Genomic DNA, 12,292 nt, shown 5'->3' on the forward strand with positions numbered 1-12,292 from the left:
CCTCTCCGCTCTGCACAAGATCTGCGTCTCTCATCCACACTCATTACTAGATCCCATTCACAATTGCAGCACCCACCATATGGAATGCCCTTACAAGCACAATAAGACTCTCCTCTAGCCTCCAAACTTCCAAGCGTTCCCTGAAAACTCACCTCTTCAGGCAAGCTTATCATATTCCGGAACCCCACATAACCCCCAGTAGCATTCATTTCTAGTTGCATCCATCAGGACTGGCTTGCAATCTGGTGGGACTGCCATCCTATAGATTCCTATCCTTGTGTTTCCCTCCCATTATCCCTATAGATTGTAAGCTTGTGAGCAGGGCCCTCCTACCTCTGTGTCGGTCTGTTATTACCCAGTTTTTTTTTAATCACTGTTGTTTCCAATTGTAAAGCGCAACAGAATATGCTGCGCTATAAAAGAAACTGTAAGTACATAAATAAATAAAAACAGATTAGAGGTCATACATACAGACGTGTGGTCATACATGCAGACGTGAGGACATAGACAGACGTGTGGTCATACATACAGTTGTGGACATAAAATTGCCCACCACGTACACTATCTCAGGTATAAGAAGTACTCACAGGAAGAGAAGCACACCGGTATTAGCCATGGCATATGCCAGTCCCAAGATGCCGCTGCCCATAATGGCATTACTCAGGTTAAACACTGACATGCCAAACGATGTCTTCCCCTCGAACTGTGGGCAAAAGAAATGAGCATTACAAGCTAGCTATCATTCTCTAATACAGCATGTAGTGTATATACCAGCAGTGTGCGATCAGTTTACAAATGTGCGGTAGGTGGAGGAGACACAGGACCTTATTCAGGTCAATTCTGAGGGCCGCGTTCGTTCGCACGGGGCCGATGTTTGTTGTTTGCGCATGTGCTGGTGCGGCCACGGTGAACAAACTGTGGGGTAGATTTATTAAGCTTGGTGAAGTGATAAAGTGTCTGTTTTTTTTTTTTTTTATCACCGGCCAATCAGCTCCTACCTGTTAAGTTACAGGCTTGGTTTGAAAAATGACAGGTAGGCCCTGATTGGCTGGAGATAAAATCGAGACACTTTATCACTTCATCGAGCTAAATAAATGTACCCCTGAGTCGGCAGCCCGCCCGCTTCCCTCTGAGTGCACACGCACATCTAAGGTTGCTCTAAACAACCTTAGATGTGCGTGTGCCTTCCACATCATTCGATGGTCAGCGACCATCGAATGATGTGGGTGTTCCCCAGCAGGCTGTGAATGGATGTTTATGTAAAACGCGACGTGCGAATGGTGAGCCTGCTTATTCGCATCCGAGCAAATCAACCACAATAACCCCCACAATCTGACTGTATAGTTGGGAACAGTAATCTCGGACTAATGTATATAGGGCCACATTTAGCATGGATGCACAATTTGTTCAATTATCAAATTACTGTGTTGCATTTCAGTGTCTCATAAGTGTATCTTATACAGAGTGTATCATATGTGTATCTTATACCGAGTATCTTAGAAGTGTATCTTATACATTGTCTCATATGTGTATCTTATACAAAGTATCTCATGTGTATCTTATACAGAGTATCTCATATGTGTATATTATACAGAGTGTCTCATATGTGTATCTTATACCGAGTATCTCATATGTGAATCTTATACATTGTCTTATATGTGTATCTTATACAAAGTATCTCATGTGTATCTTATACAGAGTATCTCATATGTGTATATTATACAGAGTATCTTATATGTGTATCTTATACAAAGTGTCTCATATGTGTATCTTATACTGAATGTCTCATATGTGTATTTTATATAGAGCATCTCATATGTATATATTATACCAAGTGTCTCATGTGTATCTTATACCGAGAGTCTTATATGTGTATCTTAAGCAGTGTCTTATATATGTATCTTTTACCGAGTGTATTATATGTGTATCTTATACAGAGTGTCTCATAATTGTATTTTATACAGAGTATCTCATATGTGTATCCTATACCGAATGTTTCATGTGTGTTTTATACAGAGCATCTCATAGGTGTATGTTATACCGAGTATTTCATATGTGTATCTTATAGAGTGTCTTCTATGTGTATCTTATACAGAGTGTCTCTCACATGTTTATCTTATAGTGAGTATCTCGCATGTGTATCTTATACAGAGTATCTCATATGTGTATCTGATACAGAGTATCTCATATGTGTATCTTATACAGAGTATCTCACATGTGTATCTTATACAAAGTATCCCATGTGTGTATCTTATATAAAGTATATCATATGTGTATCTTATACAGAGCATCTCATATGCTCATATGTGTATCTTATACAGTGTCTCATGTGTATATTATACAAAGGATCTCATATGGGTATCTTTTACCAAGTATCTCATAAGTGTATGTTATACAGAGTGTCTCATGTGTATCTTATACAGTGTCTCATATGTGTATCCTATACAAAGTATCTCACTGGTATATCTTATACCAAGTATTTAATTTGTGTATCTTATACAGAGAATCTCATATGTGTATATTATACAGAGTATCTCATATGTGTATCTTATACAGAGTATCTCATATGTGTATCTTATACAAAGTATCTCACATGTATTTCTTATACGGAGTATCTCATATGTGTATCTTATACCAAATGTCTCATATGTGTATCTTCTACCGAGTACCTCATATGTGTATCTTCTACAGACTATCTGATATGTGTATCTTAAACAGTGCTTCTCATATGTGTATGTTATACGAGTACCTAATATTATCTTATAGAGTATCTCATATATGTTATACCGAGTACCTAATATGTGTATCTTATAGAGTATCTCATATGTGTATATTATAGAGTATCTCATATATGCGTCTTATACCAAATGTCTTACATGTGTATCTTATACAGAGTATCTCATTTGTGTATCTTATACTGAGTGTATTTGTGTGTTTATGTTTTATAGCATGTGTCTTATAGCATGTTTACTAATCTGAGACACACAACTGCTAAAAGTCAATGATGCTGTTTATTTTATCTTATATTGAGACAAGCGTATTTCTTAACCCTTGTATGCCAACATTCCTGTGTTAGATATGCAAATTATCTGCTTAAAATGCCACAGGTCATTGTGATAAATATAAAGGTTTGCTTGCCAATTTTTACACATATATTGACAAATTCACTCAAAGGGTTAATTTGTTATTTTATATAATTATGAATATAACTTTAACAATGTTACAAGAGCCAGCCATTATGGAGGTCTGCAGCCAGACAAGATGGCCGCCCCCTGCAGATTGCTTCGTCAGTAAATATTAGCTGTATTGTCCCATATTTACAGCTACCAGATAATGGTGTATCTGTCGTATGATGTGAAGTTATCACGCATGTTTTTCTGTGACCCCCGGTATGACTGTCACTCACATCTGTAAATCGGGTTTTCTCTTTTCCGGAAGCATGAGGTAGGAACTCCTCCAGCTCTTGGTTTTCAGGTCCAGTATAACTACAGAAACCAAATATGACTATGTTACCACAGAGCAGCCTGAGATCAGAGGCTTGTGCACTATACAGAATGAGGGGCATAGTGAATCACAACAACAAGACAGAGGGTTACAGGGACCACATGACAGTAGAGGCGTATTCAGGAAAACAGAAATTCACAGGGTGAGAAAGCACCCAGCGGGGAGCACAGGAATACACTGCAGGGAGCACAGGGATTCACTCGGGATACACTGCGGGGAACACAGGGATTCACTCAGGGATACACTGCGGGGAGCACAGGGATACACTCAGGGATACACTGTAGGGAGCACAGGGATACACTGCAGGGAGCACAGGGATTCACTCAGGGATACACTGTAGGGAGGACAAGGATACACTGCATGGAGCACAGGGATTCACTCAGGGATACACTGTAGGGAGGACAAGGATACACTGCAGGGAGCACAGGGATTCACTCAGGATACACTGCGTGGAGCACAGGGATTCACTCAGGGATACACTGTAGGGAGGACAAGGATACACTGCAGGGAGCACAGGGATTCACTCAGGATACACTGCGTGGAGCACAGGGATTCACTCAGGGATACACTGTGGGGAGCACAGGTATACACTCAGGGATACACTGCGGGGAGCACAGGGATACACTGTAGGGAGGACAAGGATACACTGCAGGGAGCACAGGGATTCACTCAGGATACACTGCGTGGAGCACAGGGATTCACTCAGGGATATACATTGGGGAGCACAGGTATACACTCAGGGATACACTGAGGAGAGCAAAGGGATTCACTCAGGGATACACTGCGGGGAACACAGGGATACTGTACACTGCAGGGAGCACAGGGATTCACTCAGGGATACGCTGTGGGGAGCAATGGGATTCACTCAGGGATACATTGCGGGGAGCACAGGGATTCACTCAGGGATACACTGCGGGGAGCGTAGGGATACACTGCGGGGAGCACAGATATTCTCTCAGGGATACACTGCAGGGAGCACAGGGATGCACTCAGAGATACACTGTGGGGAGCAAAGGGATTCACTCAGGAACACACTGCGGGGAGCACAGGGATTCACTCAGGGATACACTGCGGGGAGCACAGCGATTCACTCAGGGATACACTGTGGGGAGCACAAGTATACACTCAGGGATACACTGAGGAGAGCAAAGGGATTCACTCAGGGATACACTGCAGGGAGCACAGAGATACACTGCAGGGAGCACATGGATTCACTCAGGGATACGCTGTGGGGAGCATCCGGATTCACTTAGGGATACGCTGCGGGGAGCAACGGGATTCACTCAGGGATACATTGCGGAGAGCACAGGGATTCACTCAGGGATACACTGCAGGGAGCACATGGATTCACTCAGGGATACGCTGTGGGGAGCATCCGGATTTACTTAGGGATACGCTGCGGGGAGCAATGGGATTCACTCAGGGATACATTGCGGAGAGCACAGGGATTCACTCAGGGATACACTGCGGGAAGCACAGATATTCACTCAGGGATACACTGCAGGGAGCACAGGGATACACTCAGGGATACGCTGCAGGGAGCACCGGGATTCACTTAGGGATACACTGCGGGGAGCACAGGGATGCACTCAGGGATACACTGTGGGGAGCAAAGGGATTCACTCAGGGACACGCTGCAGGGAGCACCGGGATTCACTTGGGGATACACTGTGGGGAGCACAGGCATTCACTCAGGGATACACTATGGGGAGCACAGATATTCATTCAGGGATACACTGCGGGAAGCAAAGGGATTCACTCAGGGATACACTGTGGGGAGCACAGGCATTCACTCAGGGATACACTGTGGGGAGAACAGGGATTCACTCAGGGATACACTGTGGGGAGCACAGGGATACACTGCGGGGAGCACAGGGATTCACCTAAGGGATACACTGCGGGTGCAAAGGGATGCACTCAGGGATACACTGTGGGGAGCAAAGGCATTCACTCAGGGATACACTGTGGGGAGCACAGGCATTCACTCAGGGATACACTGTGGGGAGCACAGGGATTCACTCAGAGATACACTGCGGGGAGCACAGGGATACACTACAGGGAGCACAGGGATTCACTTAAGGGATACACTGCGGGGAGCAAAGGGATGCACTGAGGGATACACTGCGGGGAGCACAGGGATGCACTCATTGATACACTGTGGGGAGCAAAAGGATTCACTCAGGTATAGCTTGCAGGAAACACAGGGATTCACTCAGGGATACTCTGCGGGAGCAAAGGGATTCACTCAGGGATACACTGCGAAGAACAAAGGGATGCACTCAGGGATACACTGCAGGAAGCACAGGGATGCACTGCGGAGAGCACAGGGATGCACTCAGGGATACGCTGCAGGGAGCACAGATATTTATTCAGGGATACACTGTGGGGAGCACAGGGATTCACCCAGGGATACACTGCACGGAGCAGAGAGATTCACCTAAGGGATACACTACGGGGTGCACCGGGATTCACTCAGGGATACACTGTGGGGAGCACAGGGATTTACTCCGGGATACACTGCGGGGAGCACCGGGATACACTCAGGGATTCACACAGCGGGGAGCACAGGTTAAGGGGATACACAGCTGGGAGTACAGGGTGAGGAGGTACACGACAGAGAGCACAGGGTAAGGAGATACACGTAGAGGAGCGAGCAAAGGGTGAGAAGATACACGGCGGGGAGAACTGGGACTGGAGATACATGGAGGTGAGCACAGGGTGAGGAGATACATAGCGGGTAGTACAGGGTGAGGAGACACATGGCGTGGAACACAGGGTAAGGAAACACGTAGAGAGTACAGGGTGAGGAGACACACGCAGAGAGCACAGGGTGAGGAGACACACGGTGGGGAGCACAGGGTGAGGAGGTACTCGGTGGGGAGCTTATGGTGAGGAGACACACGGTGGTGAGCACAGGGTGAGGAGGCAAATGGCGGGGAGCTTAGGGTGAGGAGGTACAGGTGGGAAGCATAGGGTGAGGAGACACATGGCAGGGAGCACAGGGTGAGGAGACACACGGCAGGGAGCACAGGGTGAGGAGGTACACTAAGGGAGCACAGGGTGAGGAGGTACACTAAGGGAGCACAAGGTGAGGAGGCACATGGCGGGGAGCAGAGGGTGAGGAGATACATGGTGGGGAGCACAGGGTTAGGAAATACATGGTGGGGAGCACAGGGTGAGGAGATACATGGTGGGGAGCACAGGGTGAGGAGACACACGGCTTGGAACACAGGGTAAGGAAACACGTAGAGAGTACAGGGTGAGGAGACACACGCAGAGAGCACAGGGTGAGGAGACACACGGTGGGGAGCTTAGGGTGAGGAGACACATGGTGGGGAGCACAGGGTGAGGAGGTACTCGTGGGGAGCTTAGGGTGAGGAGACACATGGTGGGGAGCACAGGGTGAGGAGGCAAATGGCGGGGAGCTTAGGGTGAGGAGGTACAGGTGGGAAGCACAGGGTGAGGAGACACACGGCAGGGAGCACAGGGTGAGGAGGTACACTAAGGGAGCACAAGGTGAGGAGGCACATGGCGGAGAGCACAGGGTGAGGAGATACATGGTGGGGAGCACAGGGTGAGGAGATACATGGTGGTGAGCACAGGGTGAGGAGATACATGGTGGGGAGCACAGGGTAAGGAGATACACGGTGGGGAGCACAGGGTGAGGAGATACATGGTGGGGAGCACAGGGTGAGGAGGCACATGGCGGGGAGCACAGGGTGAGGAGGCACATGGCGGGAAGCACAGGGTAAGGAGGCACATGGCGGGGAGCACAGGGTGAGGAGATACATGGATGGGAGCACAGGGTGAGGAGATACATGGTGAGGAGATACATGGTGGGGAGCACAGGGTAAGGAGATACACGGTGGGGAGCACAGGGTGAGGAGATACATGGTGGGGAGCACAGGGTGAAGAGATACACAGCGGGGAGTTACACATACTGCATTCTGTACAATCAGTGAGGGAGAGACTGGAGAGTGTACCTGGGGTCCGGAGTCGGCGTTCCTAGAGTCCCATTTGGCTTTTCACATAATCCCATATCCACCATTTCTGTTTGTGCAGGAAACTCCATGACTGAGAGTCAGTGTCGCTCAATGCACTACAAAAGACAAACACGACACATGAACTATCCGGCCTCTTACCTACTTGTGCATTGATGTGTGTGTGTGTGTGAGCGCACATGTGTGTGTTTACAGAAAACCTTAGAGCTCCTCCTGCTCCCTAAAGACAAACATGATAAGGAGAGTGATCAGAGGGCGTGAAATGCACACACCTGCACAGGTGACCGGGGGAAGCACAGTGACAGCAGGATGTCCCAATAGCAGATCATAGGAACATTTACTTACTCCTGTGTGGTATATTACATGGAGACAAAGAGAGAGGTAGAGAGAGGGAGAGGTAATGTGGGGTATTGGGTGGAGATAGAGGTGAGGTAATATGGGGTATTGGGTGGAGATAAAGGGAGAGGTAATATGGGGTATTAGGTGGAGATAGATGGAGAGGTAATATGGGGTATTAGGTGGAGATAGATGGAGAGGTAATATGGGGTATTGGGTGGAGATAGATGGAGAGGTAATATGGGGTATTGGGTGGAGATAGATGGAGAGGTAATATGGGGTATTGGGTGGAGATAGATGGAGAGGTAATATGGGTTATTGGGTGGAGATAGAGGGAGAGGTAATATGGGGTATTGGGTGGAGATAGAGGTGAGATAATATGGGGTATTAGGTGGAGATAGAGAGAGAGAGGTAATATGGGCCATTAGGTGGAGATAGAGGGAGAGGTAATATGGGGTATTGGGTGGAGATAGAGGTGAGATAATATGGGGTATTAGGTGGAGATAGAGGGAGAGGTAATATGGGGTATTAGGTGGAGATAGAGGGAGAGGTAATATGGGGTATTGGGTGGAGATAGAGGTGAGATAATATGGGGTATTAGGTGGAGATAGAGGGAGAGGTAATATGGGGTATTAGGTGGAGATAGAGGGAGAGGTAATATGGGGTATTAGGTGGAGATAGATGGAGAGGTAATATGGGGTATTAGGTGGAGATAGAGGGTGATGTAATATGGGGTATTAGGTGGAGATAGAGGGAGAGGTAATATGGGGTATTGGGTGGAGATAGAGGGAGAGGTAATATGGGGTATTGGGTGGAGGGAGAGATATTATAGGGTATTAGGTGGAGATAGAGGGAGAGTTAATATGGGGTATTAGGTGGAGATAGAGGGAGAAGTAATATGGGGTATTAGGTGGAGATAGAGGGTGAGGTAATATGGGGTATTAGGTGGAGATAGAGGGAGAGGTAATATGAGGTATTGGGTGGAGGGAGAGGTAATATGGGGTATTAGGTGAAGATAGAGGGTGAGGAAATATGGGGTATTAGGTGGAGGGAGAGGTAATATGGGGTATTAGGTGGAGATAGAGGGAGAGGTAATATGGGGTATTAGGTGGAGATAGAGAGAGAGGTAATATGAGGTATTAGGTGGAGATAGAGGGAGAGGTAATATGGGGTATTGGGTGGAGGGAGAGGTAAAATGGGGTATTAGGTGGAGATAGGGGGTGAGGTAATATGGGGTATTGGGTGGAGGGAGAGGTAATATGGGGTATTAGGTGGAGATAGAGGGAGAGGTAATATGGGGTATTAGGTGGAGATAGAGGGTGAGGTAATATGGGGTATTGGATGGAGGGAGAGGTAATATGGGGTATTAGGTGGAGATAGAGGGAGAGGTAATATGAGGTATTGGGTGGAGGGAGAGGTAATATGGGGTATTAGGTGGAGATAGAGGGTGAGGTAATATGGGGTATTGGGTGGAGGGAGAGGTAATATGGGGTAATAGGTGGAGATAGAGGGAGAGGTAATATGGGGTATTAGGTGGAGATAGATGGAGAAGTAATATGGGGTATTAGGTGGAGATAGAGGGTGAGATAATATGGGGTATTGGGTGGAGGGAGAGGTAATATGGGGTATTAGGTGGAGATAGAGGGAGAGGTAATATGGGGTATTGGGTAGAGATAGAGGGAGAGGTAATATGGGGTATTAGGTGGAGATAGAGGCACAGGTAATATGGGGTATTAGGTGGAGATAGAGGGAGAGGTAATATGGGGTATTAGGTGGAGATAGAGGCACAGGTAATATGGGGTATTAGGTGGAGATAGAGGCACAGGTAATATGGGGTATTAGGTGGAGATAGAGGGAGAGGTAATATGGGGTATTAGGTGGAGATAGAGGCACAGGTAATATGGGGTATTAGGTGGAGATAGAGGCACAGGTAATATGGGGTATTAGGTAGAGATAGAGGTGAGGTAATATGGGGCATTAGGTGGATACATTGGCACGGGTAATATGGGGTATTAGGTGGATACATTGGCACAGGTAATATGGGGCATTAGGTGGATACATTGGCATGGGTAATATGGGGTATTAGGTGGATACATTGGCATGGGTAATATGGGGCATTAGGTGGATACATTGGCACGGGTAATATGGGGTATTAGGTGGATACATTGGCATGGGTAATATGGGGTATTAGGTGGATACAATGGCATGGGTAATATGGGGTATTAGGTGGATACATTGGCACGGGTAATATGGGGTATTAGGTGGATACATTGGCATGGATAATATGGGGCATTAGGTGGATACATTGGCACGGGTAATATGGGGTATTAGGTGGATACATTGGCATGGGTAATATGGGGTATTAGGTGGATACATTGGCACGGGTAATATGGGGTATTAGGTGGATACATTGGCACGGGTAATATGGGGTATTAGGTGGATACATTGGCATGGGTAATATGGGGTATTAGGTGGATACATTGGCACGGGTAATATGGGGTATTCTGTGGATACATTGGCACAGGTAATATGGGGCATTAGGTGGATACATTGGCATGGGTAATATGGGGTATTAGGTGGATACATTGGCATGGGTAATATGGGGCATTAGTTGGATACATTGGCACGGGTAATATGGGGCATTAGGTGGATACATTGGCACGGGTAATATGGGGCATTAGGTGGATACATTGGCACGGGTAATATGGGGCATTAGGTGGATACATTGGCACAGGTAATATGGGGTATTAGGTGGATACATTGGCACAGGTAATATGGGGCATTAGGTGGATACATTGGCACGGGTAATATGGGGTATTAGGTGGATACATTGGCACGGGTAATATGGGGTATTCTGTGGATACATTGGCACAGGTAATATGGGGTATTAGGTGGATACATTGGCACGGGTAATATGGGGCATTAGGTGGATACATTGGCACGGGTAATATGGGGTATTAGGTGGATACATTGGCACAGGTAATATGGGGTATTAGGTGGATACATTGGCACAGGTAATATGGGGCATTAGGTGGATACATTGGCACGGGTAATATGGGGTATTAGGTGGATACATTGGCATGGGTAATATGGGGTATTAGGTGGATACATTGGCACAGGTAATATGGGGTATTAGGTGGATACATTGGCACAGGTAATATGGGGCATTAGGTGGATACATTGGCATGGGTAATATGGGGTATTAGGTGGATACATTGGCACGGGTAATATGGGGTATTAGGTGGATACATTGGCACGGGTAATATGGGGTATTCTGTGGATACATTGGCACAGGTAATATGGGGTATTAGGTGGATACATTGGCACGGGTAATATGGGGCATTAGGTGGATACATTGGCACGGGTAATATGGGGTATTAGGTGGATACATTGGCACAGGTAATATGGGGTATTAGGTGGATACATTGGCACGGGTAATATGGGGTATTAGGTGGATACATTGGCACAGGTAATATAAAGACAGAGGGAAGTGGTGAAGATTCGGGAAGTGCAGTAGAGGACTATACATAGATTGCTATAAAGCTTGCGTATCACCTCCCTTGGTGATGTCACTGTCACAGTAAGAACGCAGTGTTCTAAGCGCTGACAAAATAGTTTGGAATTGTGAAAGCAGGCGCCTGCAACCCTGAACTCGTCCCGACCCAGAGATTTTGGAGAGGTGTTCTCTGGTCAAAATCCACTGCCATCCGGAAAACCAGGTGTCGCTGGAAGTGTCCAATAGCCACACTTGCTGGGGCTCATTCACAAACAGCGCAAATATCTATACAGATAACTAGCATGAGTGGTGTCCGCTGCCATATCCTCGCTGTCCTGAGTTATATATTGTACAACATCGATACATTATACAATAAGGAAACAAATACTAACAGACTATGGCCCTTATTCTGGTTGACTCGCTCGGATGCAAATTCGCATCCTTACGAGTCACCCTAACCCTGCTTTGCGAATGGTTAGGCAGTGGCACCCATTCACAAGCGGGATTAGTTCGCAAGGCTTGCAAATGAACATCCATTCGCATGCCAGTGGGAACCTCCCCCATCTTTCGATGGTTGCCGACCATCGAATGATAGCGAAGGCACAAGCATATGTAAGGGTGGTCCAGACCACCAGAATTGCAGGGAATTGGGCGATTATGTCAGCTGCCCGCCCCCCCGCACCTGCGTCACATGTGTACGCCCAGCGTTTTCATGGGAAGACTTTTGGCCGAGTTCGCACGCACCCAGCGTATATACATGCGCAGAAATGCCGCTGCGTATACTCAAAACATCGGTCCCCGTGCAAACGAGCGGACGCTGCGAATGAACCAGAATAAGGGCCTATATCTAATCTGGTTATCTGTGGGAAAATCTAATAATCTAACAAATACAATCAATACATCACTGCGGCAGAAACTGACACTGCCCTGGCCGACGCAGCAGCCCCCACAGATG

The 12,292-nt window shown here is 46.9% G+C and overlaps 1 protein-coding gene across 1 annotated transcript in view; it reads right to left on the bottom strand.

The window, feature by feature from the left end:
• Nucleotides 1-12,292, bottom strand: part of SLC38A3 (solute carrier family 38 member 3) — an 82,059-nt gene that overhangs the window by 28,296 nt on the left and 41,471 nt on the right. Inside the window, exons 2-4 of the mRNA XM_083155834.1 lie at nt 7,488-7,603; nt 3,407-3,485; nt 588-703 (exon numbers count right to left, since the gene is read on the bottom strand). Of these exons, the coding sequence (XP_083011960.1) occupies nt 588-703; nt 3,407-3,485; nt 7,488-7,576 (284 nt within the window). The 5' untranslated portion in view covers nt 7,577-7,603. The remainder of the gene's footprint in view (nt 1-587; nt 704-3,406; nt 3,486-7,487; nt 7,604-12,292) is intronic.

This window comes from Crinia signifera, chromosome 8 (genome assembly GCF_055691185.1).
Source record: "Crinia signifera chromosome 8, ASM5569118v1, whole genome shotgun sequence".
In the NCBI taxonomy this organism is placed as follows: Eukaryota; Metazoa; Chordata; class Amphibia; order Anura; family Myobatrachidae; genus Crinia; species Crinia signifera.